General features: G+C 35.9%; 1 protein-coding gene across 1 annotated transcript in view; it reads right to left on the bottom strand.

The window, feature by feature from the left end:
• The window catches only part of COL21A1 (collagen type XXI alpha 1 chain), a 171,795-nt gene that overhangs the window by 26,864 nt on the left and 122,704 nt on the right, over positions 1-22,227 (bottom strand). Inside the window, exon 17 of the mRNA XM_087856996.1 lies at positions 12,807-12,860. Within this exon, the coding sequence (XP_087713122.1) occupies positions 12,807-12,860 (54 nt within the window). The remainder of the gene's footprint in view (positions 1-12,806; positions 12,861-22,227) is intronic.

Genomic DNA, 22,227 nt, shown 5'->3' with positions numbered 1-22,227 from the left:
CACTAATAAGCATTCGCTAAATTAAAATAACTTGAAGGAAAACTATGTAAGTTTTCTATTGACCCATGAAAAATCACAAACATTATTTAGTGGCTTAGAACAACACAAATATATTCTTTCAGGGTTCTGTAGGTCAGAAGTAACGCATGGCTCTCACTGAGCTAGATTCAAGGAGTTGGCAAGGTTGCACTCCTTTCTGGGATCTCTAGGGAAGAAATCATTTCCTATGCATTCAGGTTACTGGCAGAATTTAATTCCTTGCAGTTGGAAAAACAAAACCCAGGGTCTCCTATGTTCTTGCTGGGGGCCATTCCCAGCTTCTGGAGGCTACCACATTCCTTGGATCATGGCCCCTTCCCCCATCTTCAGCAGCAGCAAGTAGCTGGTCAGGTCCTTCCAGTGTTGAATCTTTTTGACTTGTTTCTCATCCATCTTTTCTACTTCTAATTATTTGTGATTAAATTAAGCCTGCCCAGGTAATCTAGGCTAATATCCCCATCTCAAGGTCAATAATCTTAACCACATCTGCAAAGTCCCTTTACACTGTGAGGTAAATAGTTAATATTCTGGGAACTAGCATGTGGATATCTCACAGGGGGAAGAGAGGAGTCATTATTTTGCCTACCACAGAAATATTACCTAATAGCCAAGGACCAGATAGTTTCTATATTATTTAAACGTCTCCAGGGCATTAAAGATGGAGATGATTTAAATTCAAATTATAAGGCCACCATGCCCTAATAACAAATCCAGTCAAGAATAATACCTAAAAATGAAATCTACACACTAACCTAATTTGTCAATACAAACGCAAATGGCTTTACTATAATGTCAGTAAATCAAATACAGCAGTGCATTAGAAAAGTAGAGCATGATTAAGAGGGTTTGCTTCAAGGGCGCCTGGGTGGCACAGCAGTTAAGCGTCTGCCTTCGGCTCAGGGCGTGATCCCGGCGTTATGGGATCGAGCCCCACATCAGGCTCCTCCGCTATGAGCCTGCTTCCTCCTCTCCCACTCCCCCTGCTTGTGTTCCCTCTCTCACTGGCTGTCTCTATCTCTGTTGAATAAATAAATAAATAAAATCTTTAAAAAAAAAAAAAAGAGGGTTTGCTTCAGGGTGCAATGAGTGCTCAATGTTAAGAAATATATCCATATAATATGTTCATACAAATTATTAATAGTTTAGAGGAGGAATGATACAGAATCTCAAGAAATACTAAAAACGCATTTTGCAGAATTTACCAGGCATTATTAAAAACTCTCACAAATCTAAATCTAGGAATTGTAAACCTGAATCTGAATCCACTGGAAACCAACTGTAAACATACTTCATGGAACACTAGACATTTCAGCTTAAAATCAGGAATAAAGCGTAAGCTGGATTCTCAAGTAGTAATGCCACCTACAGGAAAACATCCTTCCCTCCAAATATTGCATAATACACGGGATATATGTAACATCAATAGGGGAAGTTAAGATGAAATACATCCATGCTATAAATAAAATGAGACAGATATCATATTCTTTCTTATAACCAGATATGGTAAAAAAAAAATCTGTAATACTGTGAAGTTAAATAAAATTTCAACGGACATGACTTGTTATTTTAAAAATATGTATGTGCTCTGTTTTTGTATTTGTATATTCAAGAGTAAACTGGGAAAGAATCTTATTAAAGGAATAATTATTATCTCTAAGGATGGGAATGGGATTTGGGTAAATGAAGGCAGATTTTTTTTTTAATTTATAACACAACTTCTACATTTTTTGCCTATTTAAGATAAGTAAAAAATGAATAAAGTAATATAAATAAAATATAAAGTGTACAATAAATAATACAATAAAAAGTTGGCCCATGGAGTTTTATATTTCAAAAATTTCTCAGAAAAAAAATATCTAAGGTTCTTCTCCCCACATTTTAGTCATTCAAGAAACTACTATTAAATACCTGTCTTTCAAAATAAAAAAAGTAAAGATATTAATGGTTGTGGCTATTATTTCATTTAAAAAAAAAAGAACAACTCTATGGGGAGCCTGGGTGGTTCAGCTGGTTAAGTGTCTGACTTGATTTTGGCTCAGGTCATGATTACATTGGGCTCCCCCACTCAGCAGGAAGTCTGCTTGAGAGTCTCTCTCTCTCCCTCTCCCCACCCATTCATGCAGGCTTGCTCTCTCTCTAAAATAAATCTTTAAACACACACACACACACACACACACACACACACACACACACACACACACACAAAACTAAAACAAGAAAGCAGTATACTGCAACCTCACAGCTGTGACCTCAGATAACACATTTGCTTAGTTTTCATGCCTTGGTAGGTTATTCTCACAGATAATTTTTCACACATTGCTAAGGATACACTGTTAGACAAGGCATCCGTCTTCTCATCTAGGGAAGAACAATACTGTGTTTAAGAAGCAATTTCTTTGATAAAAAAAAGCCAGGAATTTGGCTTTTGACAAGATTAGCCTTAACATTTCCCCATAACAGAAGTAATAGAAGCTAACTTTTCTAAAATAAAAATGGTAATAGATCAGATCTAAAAATTGATTTTAAAAACACTATATATTTTTTTCAAAGTAAATTTCTAGGAAAACTAACAACCTAAAAACTTCCTTGCAGATGTAACAAAACAAATAAATTTAAGTGACCAAATTCCAATCTCTATGAGGATTTATCAATCTTCATATACACAACTTTACTCTTGTTCAATTCATAGAGATTGGAATTTGCACAGATGCACCCTTGTTTTCCAAAACAGATTTGCTTCTGAGATTTTGTCAAAAAATAAGTATTTTAAAGACACCAAGAACATTGAATCTATTTGGAAATATAATTTCAAATTATCATTCATGGCAATATTAAAGCTTATTTAGCCAGAGAAAGATATTAAAGCACATATAGCCTTAAAGAATAATAAGGTAGCTAGTAAGATGATAATTCCATTTACCAATGTCACTAAAATTAATTGTTCTCAAGTAGGTAACTTTCGTCTTTCTACTGCCTTCATATTCCTTTATTTTGATCAACCTGTATCATAGTCTCTATATCACTAGTTATCAAGTTTTATATCGGATACATATAAAGCAGCCATTAAAACGCAGTTTCCTGGGCTTCAGCCCCTAATTCTGATACATTAGGACTGGGATGGACCAGGAAACTGAATTTTAATAGCCATCTCTGGTGATTCTGGTTAAGATACTCTGGATCAGAGTTGGAGAAACACTGCTCTATATACAGTAAAACAAACAAAAAAACTCTTGAACATTATTTGCATTGGGGTGTTAAGCTAGAAATGTCATCAAAAAGTTTTTATGATTATTTATCAATTACATTTTCATATCCATTTTAAGTCTCTTTGCTCAAAAACAACTATAGATCATTTCCCTACCAATTTTTAACCCTCATCAAAAGTCTTAATACTCAGCTTTTCATGATTAACTTCACTGTAATGGCATTTAAGAGTCTTGACCTACCACAGGCTTTTTATTCAAACCTTTGTACAATATGTTTATTGAGTAAATTTTCTATTTCTCCTAACTGCGGAGAAACTATTCTACCTAAAACCACCTGGTACAATACTGTACATTCTATGATTGCTCAGCAAACATTAGCACCTGACTCCACGACTCAGTAAGAATCTGCAACAATCCTAAAGCTCTCTTATGGTGGTTTTCCATTTTGTGTGATTAGTCATTCCATTCTTAAAATACATTGTTCAGAAGTTCTTCATATTTCACCTAAGTCCATCAATTAAGTGCACTCTTTTTATGTAGACATAAAACTCCTTTGCCCTTATTTAATTTTAGTATTGGTTCACCAAATCACTCTATATACTTCACTTGCAAGGAAGAGATCTTCACTGAAAATGCCTAGTCCCTATGTTCTAATAAAATTATTAAAAGAAATTTATATTCCAATCTTACTTGATCATTTCCAGTGGATTAAATTCATTGTGAACCATTAGGGTCATACATGACTTCTAGAACATTCTAAATACTAGTCCACCCTTGATTAACACACTCTCTTGTTAAAATATGCCTGGGTTTTTCTCCCTACAACCTCAGAAGTGTGTATTTATGCCAAAAGAGTTTCAAAGCCACAATCTTTTAAAGAACCAAAATTAAAACAGTGAAGCAGCTATGACTTAAGCATATCTGTTTCAAACAACAGAACACTTCAGTTCAGTATTAAAAATTACAAAAATCATTTTTTAAAAGATTTTATTTATTTGACAGAGCAAGAGAGACAGTAAGAGAGGAAACACAAGCAGGGGGAGTGTGAGAGGGAGAAGCAAGCTTCCTGTCAAGCAGGGAGCCCAACACGGGGCGGAGGGGGGCGGGGGTGTTCAATCCCCAGACCCTGGGACCACGACTTGAGCCAAAGGCAGATAGCTGAGCCACTCAGGTGCCCCACAAAAATCATCCTTATAAACCACCTGAAACTATTGGCAAATGATTACCTATTTATTAGGTATTTACCCAATTATCAAAAATAAAAATGCATATTGGTATAAACAAGTATTTTCGAAAGCGCCCTTTCTCAGATATTCCCCATCTGTATCTTAACACACCCTAATATACTGAGAACATAAATGATTTTCTGATGTTCTCAGAGGCATGAAACATTTGTCTAGTGTTCAATGTGGTAACCACACTCAAGGATTTTGAAAATATTTTTTCAAAACATAAAAAAAAAAACCAAGAGCTCGTCAGAATGAAATAATCTAGTTACCAAAGTGTGCACTCCAGATCACATAAAAAATATATTAGTTTCCATACTTGTGAAAATAGAATGAGTGGAAACAGTCTCATTTCATCTGCTAAAATAGCATTTATATGGATCATGAACCCAGTATTAAAATAAATACGCCTTGTCTTGAATAACACTGTCAATTCTGTATTTTCATGCTTTGAAAATGAAGAATGTATTTGGACTAATTCAAAAGGATCATATGATACCTTACAACAAAGATAAAAAGTATACAAAACAACCCCAGCCCCTGTATGACTAAAGAACATAATATGAAAGTCAAAGTCTTGAAATCTTTGAAATCTAAACTAAATATCCTGTATGGATGGTGATGCAAGTTTCCTCTCACCCATTCTCTTCAAAACTGAGGTGGATGTAATCAATCCCCATGTCAGTGAGAATACTGAGCCTATGAAGCAACATGAAATTCTATTTACCCACGGGCTATGTGATCCATTCTGAGAACTAATCATGCATCATTTCACAGGTTCAATTACATTCATTACTCTTGTCATTTCAGAGTTCAATAAAGCCTTTTTCGCATTATAAGGACATGAATAAATGAGAAAGACTGAAATAAGTACATTTTAATGCTTATCAATAATTTTACAATGAACATATTTAAGAGATTTCTTCAGAATAACCAGTAAAATGATCAGTACCATAGACACAGAGCCTCCAAATTTAAAATCCACAATGTTGCTTTATACAGTCGTTTGATGGTGGTCTTGTTTACTATGCCAGTGAAATCGCTTGTAAGGAAAGAATTAAACGGATCCTTCGTTAAATCTGGTGGGATTTTATTAACTAACTTATACAGATAATGGACCAACATTTGCTTTTCATATTTAAAGAAAAAGATTTAATAATTTCATAGTCATTACAAAGCCAAAAGCCATATTTAGGGAAACCAAAGTGTTGCAGATATTCCTTACAAATTCGATCACTCCTGCACACAAATCAGACATGTACATGATTTAATTTAGATAAAACCTATTTCAAAAAGCATTCTAAGAGTTACTCTCAATCAGGTTTTAAAACATAACCCTGGAATTAAAATAATAAATACAAACTGAATTTTTCAAACATTCGAAGTTGTTTTGTGAGCTGCCTTCACACTAAGAAATGCCCTGTGAAATTCTTAGGAGACATCAGGTTAAGGTTGTTTCACTCCACACATACCAAGGACGTGCCACTCCTTGTGCCTGAAAGAATAGTAGGGAAAAAAATGTTACAAATCTGTACAGAAGACCTCAAAAAGCTTGCCGCTCAAATGCGAATCAAATAGAAACAATGACAGAATTCAGGTTTTTCCTCTCTTAACCTTTCTTCTCAATATAAATAAAAAAATACAGTCAAGTAGGTAAATAAAGATCCCTCCACATTACTAAGATAATAAAGTGAACTATACCACATGGGAAACCACCACAGCCTTTCAACATGAACTTTTCCCAAGAATTTTATGGATGTCTTTGGCTTTATAAGCATAAAAATGACATGTCAAATAATCACTCCAGAGAGAAGGTGATGAAACAAAAGACCTACTTGTCTCCTAAGAACATGATGACTTGGACCAGTTCAGCAGCTAAGATTACACCACAGACACAAGTACAACATGTGGTTTAGCAAGAATTCAAAAGACATGAGGAAAGGAAACAAAAGCCTCTATGAGCCAATGTCCTCAAATATAGTACAGTGACCCCCACATCTTCATCCCTAGAAAACTGATACAGCGAGCATTTCCAGAATACAAAGGCTTAACACATCCTTATTTAAGAAACACATGCTCACCTCCATAGGTCCAGAAAATGTATCATCCTTTCTCTCATCCTCATGGAGCTCCAGGGATCTTGGCTCAAGGAGTGGAATCCAGGGCCTGCCTACGCGTCTTCACCCTAAGCCACCTGGGGCTGGCTGATCAGGAGAGAACTAGCGAGCAAATGGCTCAGATTGTCTGAGCCAAAATGTAACACTAGATACAGCAGGTCATCAGGACTGAGCACCAGGACAAGAACAGCTGTGACGAAGAAGCAGTGGAAACACAGATACTGCAGATAGTTTTGTCCAGCAACAACTGGCTATGGCAAAGTAGCTGGTCAACATGATAACTTGGTCTAAAAGCTCACTGGTCAAATATGAAAGTTTCCAGTTTTCGTTTTTCAACTACTGGTGAATTTTGGTATTCTGACCTGTCACCCATCCACCTAACTGCCCAAGATGAAATCAGTTATTGGTGAGAAGTTCGGAAAACATACTTCCAACAACTGAGCATTCCTTGAAGCAATCTGATTGTTCTTTATTCCTTGGCACAAAAATGAAAATGTAGTCTGACAAGTTTAAGATCTTTTTTTTTTTTTTAAAAAGAAACACCGTAAAACACTCAAAATCCAGCCCTCAATTCTTTTTTATAATGTATTACAAAAACAATGGCATGTTCAGGGGAGAGAATAAAATACAGATAAGCAAAAATAGAACATAATAGACATCAAAAACCAACCTGGAGAAAAAATAAGCAAAGTAACCAAAACAGGATTAAACCATATGTTTACCATGTAGATTATTTCTTATACATCCACATTCATAAAATATCTCATTTTTAAACTAGGTTTAAATATGTATACATTTTATACAATTTATATACGTAATGCATTTAGGATCCCACATTAAAATTGTTCCAACTTTGCAGGATGATGAAGAGTAGAGAGAAGACATATGGGCTACAAGTTACTAAATGGAATGATGCAAAAATGCAGAAAAATGAGAAGTGGATGAAGTGAGTTTTAAAAAATACGTGAGAAGTTAACAATATTTATGAATCAGAAAATAGTGGTGCCTGAGGAGTCTTGCTTTTTTAAACCAAATTATCATTTAAACTTGTTGATTTGCTTTAATCCCAAGTGTTTCTGATCAGTACGGGTGCTGCCAAGTGTTTGCTCGGTATCAGTATGTGCTCACATCCATTTTTACACGGTCCACCCCACAAATGATTGCTAAAGGTTCCACTAGATGAAAAGCCCAGTGTAGTAGCGTCCTGTGGCTACTGTAAAAATTAACCACAAACCTGACTGTTTAAAACACCACCATTTTACTCTTTCACAGACTTCCAGAAGTCTGAAGTTCAGGTGTTGATAGCATTGCACTCCCCACAGAGGCTCTAAGGGAGGACCCATTCCTTGTCTCTTCCAACGTGGAGCTGCCAGCATTCCTTGACTTGGGGCTGCATTGCTCCAGTACCAGCCACCACGTTCTCATGGCCGCCTGAGAAACTTCAGTTCTGCTCTTACGGCCTTTCAACTGGGATCAGCCACCCCTCAAGCAACCCAGGATAACTTCCTCATCACAATACCCTAATTTAATCACATCTGCAAAGGCCCTTTATTCAAATGAGATAACATTAACAGGTTTCAGGCATTAGGCTCTGATGATCTTGAGCTGGGGGTGGGGGAGTATTTTTCAACCTACTACCCCTAGTGTAGTCACAAAATTCTCCTAAAATTTCCTTGAATCTGACTCACTATATCTTATTAGAATTGTATTAGTCTTGTCTAGTCTTTGCTAGTTACCCAAAGCACAGGCCACCTATTTAGATGCCTGTTATTACCTAGATAGGTTCCATCTGAAGATACCTTAGGATCACCTCTCCCAGCCCAAACTGATTCTTCTTGCTCTTTTTCCTGTTTATTGCTTGGTCTTCCTATGTCATCATCCATGTGGCAGGACTTTGAAAATCAACCTTTTTCATCTTAAGTGCCACATCCAATTAATCCTCAAGCTCTGCTGGTCCCACTTCAGTTCATTTCAAATCACTCCCACTCGCCCTGGCCCCCACTCTGAATGTTCCTGGCCTGGTTGTAACCACAGGGGTCAGAACTCAGCTACAAGGCTGCCAGGCTCTGTCCTCTACCTTAGCTCACCTTTATCCATTCTCTATTCTGCGGTCAGAGTGATCGTTCTCAAACTTTCTGAATCTGATCAACTCACTCACCTACTTGAAACCTTTGAAAAGGTCCCATTATTCTCAGATTTAAGTTCGAGCAGCACAGACAGGAGGGACCGATGTGGCTGCTACCTACACCCACCACCTCATCTTGTATTTCTATCCCATTCCTTCCATGTCTCCTAAGCAGCCTGAACTAGTGTCAGCTTTTTCTAAAGTATCATGATTTTTTTTTTTTAATTTTTACATTTTGGAACATACTACAGGTTCCTGCCTTGCCAGGCCAAACAGCTAGCCAACTCCTATTTATCTTCCCAAATTTGGCTCAGAGAGTACCTTGTTTAGGAACGTATCCCTACACACTTCAAACACGTGAACTCCATAGTATGTGTGTTATATCTCAATAATGCTATTATTGAAAAGAAAAGAAGGATCAGGCTCAGTGATGGTTCCAAGCTCATTTAGTGTTATACACATCTTCTTCAACTTCACAAGAGTCCCTGTGCCTACCTCCCTTACGTTGCTACTACACTGTCCTCTACTGGCTCATATGTCTGCTTGAGGGCACGGCCGTGACAAATTAATCTTCACGTTCTCCTTGAGTAGTATAATGTCTGGCACAACGCGGAAGCTCAGTAAATGTTTGCTGAGTGAATGACAAGATTACATAATCCTTCAACACAGCATTACACGGTTGAAACCAATTATAGTAAGTCCAGCAAGTGTTAGAATGGAGTTTACAGTCACCTGGATTGAAGTTAGGTATGTGTAACTTACCACTTAGAACATAAATTACCTTAGGGGCTAAATTACTACTAGGATTGACCAGTATTAGCCTTTAAAATGCCAAGTATAGCCATTAGAATGTAACTGTACTTTAGACAATATAAATCCTTTCCCAATGAAATACAGCCTTTGTCCTCCCTTGGCGTTCCAGCAGTTAGTGTTCATATTTATCAATCTGCTTACAGGGTGAGTCATCATCCGGCTACAATAAGCTGTGTTTAATTAGCTTTAAAGCATTTTTCTAAGAGCTTCTGTCCTTCCAACTTAAGCTCCATTAATTTTCTTGGCTGCCACATTATAGAACAAATAAAGGGAACACATCCTTTTTAGTGGGGCCAAATCATTCGTTACAAATACTTATACGCAGCCTCCACACGCGATGGCACAGTATTCATTTCTTTGTGTCACCAAATACATAAACTTTCATTTTTTTCCTGTTTCAAAGCTTTTCCACAAATGGTAAAGATCAATCTTCACAGGATGTTACTTCTAATAACCAAGTTTTCATTAATAGCTGTAAGAAGAGAATAATTTGTAATTTTGTTCTTTACTGTAAAAGAACACAGACCAGAAGAATTCTATCCAGATAATGTGGGCCAATTTTAAATGCTCAATCTATTAATTGCTTTCCTAAGAGAGTATGCCTTCTGGCATAGGAAACCTGGCTTCCTCTCCAGCGGCTGGCAGGAAAGAGAGACACAGGGAGGGAAGGGGTAAGGGACCGTTCTTGCCTTCCCTGATCTGGTGGGATGGAGTAGGAAAGAGTCTGAAGAGTTTCTCTTGGTAACTCCCAGTTTTCTACCTGGCTGGTTTAGAAGAGATTATAGTCTAAATACCTCCACTATCCCACTACAATTCCCTGCCCCAGCACCCTTGCTTGCCTTTTTTAGAACTCTGTGAGTTAGCTTTTGTTTCTTTATTCTTTTACTGTCTCTCTCCCTGCGAGGGTGTAAGCCTCCATGGATAGTCCCCATGTTTCTCTCTCACTAAACCCAATGCCTTATGCGTTCTGGGAATGCAGTGAATGTTGGAAGGGAGCAAAGAAAAGGCTGAAATCAGAAGGGCCTGAGATGGAAATTTATGCTAGTGCAAAAGTCCTAGACAGAGGTCAATCTTGAGTAAAGTGGGGGCAGGCAGCGCAGAAGAAAACACACATCAGCATCTACTTCTGGCTGTAGTGAGGAACAGGCAGCCTTAGGAGAGGAAAACAACCCCCCGAGGCTTCTAATTCCCTATTTATTCTATTTGGTTTCATTAACAGGATTGCAATAGTATATTTTTCAAGTAAATATATGCTGCTCCTGTCACATTATGGTTCATGTAGACTTGCTGGTCAGTCTGCCCTTTCTAATATTGTTTCTGTGGGAAAATGAGTCACAAATTCCAAATAACTGACTCACCAAGATGTAGAACATAATCAACTCAAATTATAACCCAGTTTTCATTTCAACGGTCTCTGATTTCCCTCTTCTCTTTTCAGCTTTCTTGTTCTCTCAGCTATATTCCCTCTCCCTCCCCCTGCAATCCCGTACCTGCACGCCCATTGTGTTTGCGTGCACACACACCTTATATTCTCTCTGAAATAAGAACATAAACAAACATACCAGTCTCATATCCAGTTACCAAGTCTCACAATTCTTCCTTAATCATGAAAATTATGAGTCAGATATACTGAGCTCACGCTTCAGTCCAGTTCACATCCTAGCTGAGGCCTTGCTTGCCTGTGTCTGGTCTGTCACAAGGGCCAGCTCATTAGTGTCCTGATTCCAATCTCTTCTTCTTTCAATCCATCCTGCAGATGCCAGTAGCTCATAACTGCCTCGAAAGCACTACTCTCTGCGTGATGTTGCTTTTTTCTCACTTCACTTCATGGCAAGTGAAGAAAGTTTATCCCCGAATTCAGAGCCAAGGATCTCCATAGGATGGTCTTCTCCACCTTCCCAACTTCACTTTCTCTTGCTGCAGCCTCAGGGCCCCACTGAGATCATTTCATTATTTCTTAGGCACACACTTAACCATCCTACCTGGTGTGTCTTCACTCATGTTCCTTCTCCCTCTGGTCTTCCTTTCTTTCCCAGTCACCCTTTTGTGATCAAATCTAGCCCCAGACCCTTGGTAAAAATTTCTCGATCACCTCATGATACCAGATTCCCTTCCTATATTCTTTTTGCGCTTAGAACTCCAAGCATTTGTGCAATGTTTTCACAATTTTTTTTCCATATGTTTCCCATGAAAGCCTCCCAACAATACAGCAAAGTGGGTATTGTAAGTATATACACTTTACAGATAAGAAGAAAGGTTTTCAGAGACGTGAACTGATTTACCCAAGCTTGCACAGTTTCAATGTGGCAGAAATTATCTTTAAACCCTGGCCTTCTGATTCTATGTTAAATCCCCCATTTGGCATTTATTATAAACTGTCTCAGGTTGGTAATTATTTGCATCACTTTTTTTTTCTGCTGTGTTCCAAACTCGATTATAAGCTCCATGAAGGCAGCAGCTATGTAGACAACTTGCCCCAGTGTGTTATAATCCACAAGATGAGAACTCAATAAATATTTGATTGAATGATTCTAAGAGTAGGTCAATCCATTCATCCCATTTAAGAAGCTTCGGTGATTCTGCTCTCCCTGTTCTGTCTAATATTTGGATTCTGAGTGCTCACCTGAACACTCTGTGATAAAATGCAATATATCTTGGCTATTTTTAAATTTCTTAACCTAGTCATCCCCAAAACAAACTGAAAATTCCCCTAAATTTAAATTCCCCATAAGTTACTTTGATGAATAAAATGAGACCAGCAGGTATTTCAATGTTGGCCAATGTTGGCCATGAGATGTAGGAATAAAAGGTGGGGAAACCGGTAAGTGAAGCTGAGTCATACGGCACACTTGCTGAAAACACATGATATCCAGGATTCAGAACAGTACTTCCTCATAATCCTGTTTCCTTACCCCAATTTTTATTGAACACATGACCCAGGGAGCACACTACAAAACAATGAACCAGGGGCAAAGTGACACTGACTGAAGGCTCAGCAACAGACCATGTTGTTCATATTAACCATTTGTTTGTATGGGCGTGAGTACTCATGTCTGTAATTCATACTGAACGTGAATTTTCTGCTAGTGACATTCTTCCCGTTTTGTGAAAAAGGATTCAAAATTTCAATATTTTCCAATGTACCACAAGGAGCTGCTATAATATCTAAGTCTAGAAGTCACTGAACGAGGACAGGGCACCTGACCTGAGTGTTGAAATAGAGGATTTTACGACAGGAAAAGAACTTCATCTTTTAGAACTGAATTCAGAAGGTACTCACAGGCTCCCCCCGTGATCCATCCTGACCTGGAGCACCTGGAGGTCCTGCTTCTCCCTTTTAAAGATTAAAAAAAAGAAGAGAGAATAGAGAATTTGATTTTCGGGCACACTTATAAAATAATAACACTAACTATTAAAGTATCTTAGATACAAACATAAAAATTACTTCTAAATTATTATTACTAATAATGTTATGTGGTCACAGATGGCAACTATACTTGTGAGTACAGCACAACATACGGAATTGTTGAATCACTATGCTGTAGCCCTGAAATTGTCTATAACATTTCAATAAAAAAAATGTAACACTGTATGTTAACTATACTTGAATAAAAAATAAACTTTCCAACTTTTGTTTGCTATTTTATTATTTACTTAATATCAAAGAAAAATTCTAACAAGAGTGCAGGATTTTTTTAGGTACAAGTATAGATTTCTATTAACAAATTAGGTAAAATGCCCAAATAAAAGGTAGATAGAAAAACTCATTCATAATCATGAAGCTATAGTCTTCATAGCACAAAGATGTTAGATGTCTCCAAGTTAATCAAAATTTAATGCATTTTCAAAAAAATCCCAAGAAGATTTTTGTTGTAATGTGGCAAAATGATTTTAGGATTTAAGTAGAAGAACAAATTACCAAATAGCCAAGACAATTCAGAAGACCAGGAGAGTGAAATGAATTTGATCCTGAACACACATTCAGCTATGGGAGTTAAGAGTGTACACCACCAACCCAGGGAGAGATAAAAGATCAGTGGAACAGAAAAGGGAGCCTTCAATAAGTTCAGTATCCAGAAAGGAACTGTAACTGCAGCAAATGGTACTTGGATATTAAGTATCATTTAAAAAATTAAAACTGAATAATCACACACATGCACACACAGAGAAAATAAGACCAAGGTATGAAAAACAACTTTAAATACTTTAGAAGAAAACATAAGAAACTGTATTTATAATCCGGGGGTAGAGAAGAATTTTTTAAATGTAATAAAACAAACCATAATAAATTCTGATTATCTGACTATACTAAAAATATAATTGCTTATCATAAGGTATTTTAAAAGTCTAAAGACAGACTACAGATTAGAATAAACTTGCATGTAATAACAAAGGGTTAGCAAATTAGTATCTAGAATTTAAAAGCCTTCTAATACTCAATAAGAGAAATAACATAAAAAATAAAAATGGACTATATAAAATACATATGAAATTTAAAAATTCCTTCTGGATTTTTGATTTTAACCCTTCCTGACATCAAATAACTTACTATGAAATTCATGAAGTGACTATATAAATATCAAATCCATATATGGCAGCAGATAATTGAGTTAATTTATAAAATAACTCTTGATACTATACACTCATTCTTATGAGAATAGGGCATTATTCTTATCGCCAAAGTAAATGTGACCAAGGTTTATATCAATCCTTTCATATTTGTCTTTATTTTACTTTTTACTTTAAAGTTGATCATTCTGTTGGAATGGAGTCAATGGATTGGATCATTCTTCTGGGTCTATTAGAATTGATCATTCTAATTTGACCTTGCCTCCCAACAGTTGCATTTTAAAACCAAAATAAAGCTATCACTACAAATGGGGTTACTTATAAAGTTATTACCTGAAATTATTTGGAACTTTAACTTAGTATCCACCTATTTAAAATTAATACCTAAAATGTTTATTTTTGGATGGCTGTAAAAACTAGCATAGTTTTCAGTTATATGCCTTTAAATGACTATGCTCAAATTATTTAAGCATCTTAAGCATCTTATTTTATACCTGCCCTTTCACATCCTCAAAACTTTTCCCAAATTGCCAGTGTATATACAAGTATCTGACACATACTTAACAATATATATTAGCTGAATTTATTCCTAAAATGTATAATATTCACAGGTCAGTACAGCTATTAAACTGCCAGGGGCAGTGTAATAAAGGGCGGGGAGGGGCACACACAGGCACACCCTCAAACATTTAGGTTTTTTGAAACCTAACAAGTCATTAGGAGCCATGATTCTGTTTTCTGTTCAGCAAAGTGTTGCATCATAACAAGCAAAGTTCTCTGCAATTATACCACACTTTGTTTCATACCAGAGAAAACACTTCACTCTACGTGAGAACAAGAAAGGAAAGCAAAAGCATTTTTCTTGTAAATACTTCAAATGCCTGAGTTGAAAGAGGCAAGGGTGAAAGAGTCTCAGAATACATGTGCTGATGCATATGCCAACATTGTTTTCCATAGTTTCATATTCTAATGGATTCCTCAAAACCATAGAAAATGAATCACAGAAGAACCACCAATAAAACCTGGCTAACATAATCAGCGATTAGAAAAAAAAAATTCAACCATATCACATTATGGAAACACGGATTCTCCTACTTTCATGAATTCTTGCATTTCATAAGCACAGTGAAATACCAACTCAAGCCAAATAGTTCATCTGTTCCAATATATTTACAAACATTAGCTGACAAGCTGACGGCTGACAACAGAGGGAGCAAAGAATAATGTTTCCCTGTAAATTAACCAAATTGGGAGGGGAAGTGCTGCCGGCCCATCATTCTACAGAAAAGCTTATGAAAATACCAAAGGCAAACAAAGATATATGTAGGATCCACTAAGTATAAAAGCTCTAGGTCAGAAAGTTTGAAAACTTAAAGGGATGTGTCAGGACCTACTACAACAGGGAAATACTGCAATGACTATACCTAAACTTAACATTCATATTAATAGTCGAGAGGATTCATCCAAGCCATTGGTTCTCATGTATGGCCCCCACATCAACTAGTTCAGCTTCAGTTCATGTGGGAACTTCAAAGGGCAAAATTTCAGGCCCTCCTCAGACCTAATGAATCAGAAGCTCGGGATGGTGGAACCCAGCATTTGGTTTTAACAGATGTCCAGCTGATTCTGATGATCTGAGGACCATGGCATAGGTCTTCTGTACGTCTTTAGGCCCCTTACCTTCTGTACGTCTTTAGGCCCCTTACCTTCTCCTACCTCCAGGAACTGTCATATGTGACTTGCTAAGCAAATCTGTAGTTTAGCTCTTCTGTATATAAAAGGAGGAGGGCAGTTGTCAAATAGTAGAAACAATAAATGTGGAATTACATAACTCCTTTGGCTGGTAAAAATTTCTTTTACTTCTTTGATGACCCAATCTTATTTTTTTTTCTAATTAGCAGGAGGTTTTTTTTTTAAGAGTAACTAATTGTCATCAAGGATTATCAATAACGAAGTCTCCAAATTATGTGGGGATTTATTTTTATTCCTGCTTCATGTACACCATGATACATAATTATATGAACAAAACATCACCTATCGTTTATCATCCACAGCAGTGATTCTTACACCAGCTACATCAGAATCTTCTGAAGAATTCGTTAGACTGCAAATTGTGGACTCCACTCCAGAGACTCTGATTCAACAGGTGTGGGGCAATGCCAGGAATTAGCATTTCCAACGCATTCCCCAAAAGTGCCAATTCGGTAGCCCTTGGCACTCTAGCCCAGAACTCAAGATACTCACACATCCTTTCTGCTCTTACCAACACCTCTCTACAATGACACTGTATATACAGCTTTACACGTGGCACTGAGTTTTAGGATGGCCAAGCTGTTCAACAGGTGTCTTGTTTACATAGGTGTTGTTTGCCTGACTTGCACATTCTTTAAAGGCAAGAAACACCTATGTGAGGTTTGTTATTTTTTTTTAATTACCTAGAATACTTAGAATTGCGCTGAGCAGAATATAAAACCATATATAAGGCTATATGTCCCCTGCTTTATAAACACTAAAGCGTATCAAGGAAGGAGGAATGGGTTGTTTATTCTTCAATGTTTAATTTCAAGGGGATAAAGGAAATGGAGGAAAAACACTGATGGATAGGGCTCAGCATTTGCTGTTGTAAAATTATGCACAATGGTTATCAAAAGATGGTAGTAAATAATCTTCACCTAGAAGTGAACTCTTGATTGTCTGAATAATGTTTCATTGGGAGATGAAGGATGATTTCTTTTAGGCCATTTTCCATAAGATAATTAAATGCAATAAAACAACCTGTGAAATTCAGTACTATGATCAGAACCTAACCTGATCATTTGATTGCTTTCATGGCCTAGAGAATCTGGTACATGTATATATGTTTGGCTGGTAGATAGAACATGCCCCTAGCTCTAATTTATCATTCTGCTATCCTATTATTAATTTCTTTCTTGATATAAAAGAATTGAAAAAAGTTATGCTAAACATTATTTCTAAATCCAGTTTCTACAGTTAATGTCAAAGATGATTTATTCCACAAAAAGCAGCTATTTTTAAGAAGGAAATTTAACCAAAAACAGACATGTAAAACTTGCATTGCATGTGTATTTCCTTTCATGCTATGGTCTCTTGTACTTACCCACAAAAAAATTAAAAGAATGGAGAATAATTTAGTTTGTGGCCATAGCAACCCTCAATCAAAAAATAAAATATAATTTAATTTTGAGGAGATTCCTTATTTTACTGTTAAATACTTTATTTTGACTTTGATCTTACTACATGGTTTATTCTTAGTTTGTAAACAAATCTCCAGCATGCCAAAGGATAGATTGAAGATATAAGACCTAGGGAAGCTTCTCCCTGCTTACCGAATAAACAGACAAGAAGTTAGAGAGGAATCATGCAGAGAGGGGTATCACACAAACAAGGCCTGGAATTCTAGCTCTGCCATGTAACTGAATGCACTTCTGGATAAATTAATTCATCTGTCTTAATCCGACCTTACTGTCTAAGTGACATTAATACTCCCAATGTCATAGATTTTTTTTTTAACAAAATAAATTAAGAGGCTTTGTGAAAGTGCCTTGCACATCTCTAGGCACAGAGGGGAAGATACATAAAAGTTAGCTGCTCCACTGCCTCCAAAAAGTTGGGGTCTTAACAATCCTTTGTCTTACAATTTGTTTTAGGATGCATTCTTTCAAATAATACAGTATTTTTATATTTCTACTGCTATGGTTTAGCATTATTATTTAGAAAAAAAATGAGTATCTAAAAAATACAGTTAATATTTTAGTATTTTAAAATGTCATAAAAACAGTAGAGTCAATAGCTTCATCATCATTTTCTATATTTGAGAAAGATTATTTGGGTGTAACGTGACTTTTCAACAATTTGGTGAAAGGAATTTTCATTGGTTATTAAATTACGGCTACGTGCTCTTGGACAAGTTATTAATCTTCTCCATTCCTTAGTTTCCTCATTTGTAAAAGGATAAAAAAATTTTTTTACTTAAAGGTCAGTGATTTATGAGATTAACGTGAGAATGCATATAAAGTGCTGGAAAAAGAGTCAGGCATGTAGTAAGTATCCAATAAATTATGTCTCTTGCTATCATGTGTCCTGTCCTGTGTTCACTTCTCTTCATATCCACTTTAAACACCATTTTTAGTATTTCAATTGTTAACTGAAATTCTCATCCCTTTACCTCACTGTTCATCTGCTGCACTTGCTTAGGCGAACCTCAATATTCAGTAAATCAAACCAAAATCCTCCTCAGATCCACTCCTGGGCTTCCAAGTATAGCAATGGGAGGGGGAAAACAGTATGACAGTCACAAAGATTATAACTTCCAGCTTCAACGCGACTTCAGCGAAGCTTCTCTATTTCCTTAATCTCCTCTGGGCCACATTTTCCACACAGCTAAATAAAAAGTTCTCCAATCAACAAAAACTGCCTTTTCCCTGTCTCTCAACTGGTGACAACCTGTACTTCTTTAGAGAAAACAGAAGTCAACCATCTTGCCACCAAATCAACACACTAACCTGAATTTTCATCCATCCATACTTTTTTTAACTTTTCTCTCTTTTTTATTTTTTTTCTAAGATTTTATTTGTTAGAGCACGGGTGGGGTTGGGGGGGCAGCATGTGCACGCGAGTGCAAGCAGGGGGGAGTGGCAGACAGAGGGAGAAGCAGGCTCCCTGCCGAGCAACAGGGCCTGATCCCAGGGTCCTGGGACCATGACCTAAGCTGAAGGCAGAGGCTTAATCAACTGAGCCACCAAGGTACCGCCCCCCCCTTTTCTTTTTAACAGTGAAACAGATATCCCTCCTTCAACCTAAGATAATCCCTTCCTTCTCTTCACTCTCCCATTCCTTCCCCTCTTCAAATGAAATAGAGCTCCTTACCAGGATTTAACTACTTGCTGGACATCTACGCTTAAATGTGCCACAGAACTCTTAAATGCACACATTGTATTTCTCATTTCTTCGCCTCCCCAACAGAAGACTAATACTTAACCCATCCCAATAAATAATTCCATTAAATAAACATCAAACTTCACCATACATAAAAAGGAGATGCTCAAGAAATAAGACTAGTAAGCCACTCAAACTTTTACACTCCTATTAGAGGTCTAAATATAAAACATTTCAAATTGAGAAAATCTGCAGACAATATCCAAACAAAACTACTAAATGAAAAGCAGAAAATGAGAACCCAAACATTTCAGTAAATTTCCCTCACACAAAAATAAACATGAAGCAGGAAAAAACTGCAGCAAAATGCCATAACCTGGATTAATGTTATACAAGCATTTTCAGATGTAAACAAGGAAGATATAAAATAGGAATTCAGGAAATAAATTGAAAAGACAAAATAACCTCAGATATTACAATTAAATTACTAGAAACTAAGGGAGAAATATTTTACTTTAAATTTTTAAAGGCACTGAAGAAAAAAACTAAACATAGCCAATGACCACATTGAGGAAGAAGCATAGCGAACAGTGCATCGTGCACATAGTAATATAACAAAATTACAACATAAGCATTATGACAAACGTAAGACCAACCTACCAGTGAAGAAAAACAGACTCAATCTCTGAAAAGAAAAAAATTTCAGATTGCTTTTAAAAGCAAAGACCAACTCTATGCCTGAGATAAGAGAAACAACTAAAAATTACTGAAAAAGCATACAATAGAATGTGCAAAGTTTAGCAAGCAAATAAGAATAATCAAAACGAAGAAATGCAATTCTGATATATAAGACAAAGTAGACTTCCAGCTAAAAATTATTAGGGGAGACAAAAAAGTGATAGCAATCATATCAAAAGCCACAATCCAAAATGAAGATGTAACAGTTATGAATACGCATGCAACAAATAAAAACCACATTCATGAAACAGAGGATAGAAGAAGACTAGATGAAAATGACGAGAGGACACAAGACAGGTAAAACAAAACAAAAATTAAGTATATAGAATATTTGAACAAGATATTCAATAAAGAAAATTTTACAAATGTATACTGAGTTTTACATTCTCAAAACAGAGATTTACCTTCTTATATGACAGGAAACATTTCTGACAATTGAACATCTAAGAAGTCCAAGAAAAAAACTACAACAAATCCCATTAAGAAGATATTATGCAAATAATAATCTCTGATAAAGTGCAATAAAACCAGAAGTTGACGACAGAATCAGAAGAATTTTCAATCTAAAATTTTTTAAACTTTTAAACAATTTCTAGGAAAAAGAGAAAATCAAAATTACAGGATTTCTAAAAAGTAATGTTAATGAAAACACTGCATATTAAAATCAAGGGAATACAACTGAAGCAATAATAAAAAAATATGTATAAAGCTAAATACAAAAAGCAAAAAAATTGTAAATGCAATGAAAATAAGTGAATTCACTTCCCAGTTGTAAAATCTAGAAAAATGTAAGAAAAAAGAAGGAAGGAAGGAAGTAGTAAAAACAAAAAAACAAAAACAAAAACAAAAAACCAGAAACGGAAAATCAATGAAGTTAAAATTTAAATTACAATGTTGGATCTTTGGGGAAAAAAAAAAACCCAACATAATAAAGAAGCCAAAATCTCATTTATAATCAAGCAAAAAAAAAAAAAAGTATAAAGCGAAAGCATAAATATTCAAAGAAATAACAAAGGGAGAATAATTACTGAAACCAAAAAAAAATTTTAAAAACCATGAAAGGAATTTGCACAATTCTATACAAATCATTTGAAAAATCAAGATGGAAAGACTAATTTCCTAAGAGAACGAAGTTTACTATTATTGACCCTGTGAGGGATAGAGTGCTTAAGCCAACCAATTTCCATGTAAGAAATAAGAAAAAGTTATCAAGAAGCTATTCAAAACAAAGAGCATCAGGCCCAGATGATAATGGAGAAGATGAGGAAAAACCATGCAGTGCATGAATTCAGTTGTAACCACCAATAACAAATGATTATTACATAATATATAATACCAGGAATGAAAGAACATTAAAAATCATACATTAAAAGGACAAGAATATAGCAAAAAAATAAGCACATAGATCAATGTAATAGAACAGAAAGCCCAGAAATAAACCCACATGTATATGGTCAATTAATCTTTGACAAAACAGGAAAAAATATTCAATGGGAAAAAGAGTCGATCTTTTCAACAAATGATGTTGGGAAAACTGGACAGCTACATGCAAAAGAATGAAACTGGACTCCTGGCTTACACCAAACAAAAAGATAAATTCAAAATGAATTAAGGACTTAACTGTGAGACCTGAAACTACAAAAATCCTAGAAAAGAGTGCAGGCAGTAATTTCTCCAACATCAGCCATAACAACTTTTTTCTAGGTATGTCTCCTGAGGCAAGAGAAATGAAAGCAAAAATAAACAATTGGGACTACATCAAAGTAAAAAGCTTCTGCACAGCAAAGGAAACAATCAACAAAACTAAAAAATTTCTGAATGGGAAAATATATTTGCAAATGACATCTCTGATAAAGGGTTAGTATCCAAAATTATATAAAGAATTTACACAACTCAACTACTAAAAAACAAATAATCCATAACTCATTGTTACAACCATAACTCTCCTCAAATAAGTGTAAAGATATGTATATACTCTCCTCTCTGAAAGTTTAAGCTTCATCTCAGCCCTTTTGCCCCATCTTGAGTAGGAGCTGGACTTGGTAACTCAATTCCAAAAAAAATGTGCAAGGAAAAAAGCAGTAACTTCACAGTGAAGAAACACGACAAATACTACCATAACCAAATCATCAAAGTTAATATAATCAATGATTAGTCATGTGATAGCATATATACTCTCTAATATGATGAGATGGGCACTTCACCTTTGTGTTATCCTTCCCTCCCCACCAAAAAAAAAACCCTATAATTCCAGCCTAATCATGAGGAAAACATCAGAAAAACTCACAGTGAGTGACATTCTACAAAATACCTAACCAAAGCTCGTCAAAACTGTCAAAGTTACGAAAAACAAGAAAAGGCTGAAATTATCAGAGATTAGAAGAAACTAAGGATATAACAAAATAATGCTACGTGGTATATCCTCAATTAGATCATGGAACAGAAAAAGGACATTTGTGAAAAACTTATAAAATTCAAATAAAGTATGGAGTGCAATT

This window comes from Ursus americanus, chromosome 29 (assembly GCF_024610735.1).
Source record: "Ursus americanus isolate L20-20 chromosome 29, mUrsAme1.1.p, whole genome shotgun sequence".
In the NCBI taxonomy this organism is placed as follows: domain Eukaryota; kingdom Metazoa; phylum Chordata; class Mammalia; order Carnivora; family Ursidae; genus Ursus; species Ursus americanus.
This window is presented reverse-complemented; position numbering and strand designations above follow the sequence as displayed.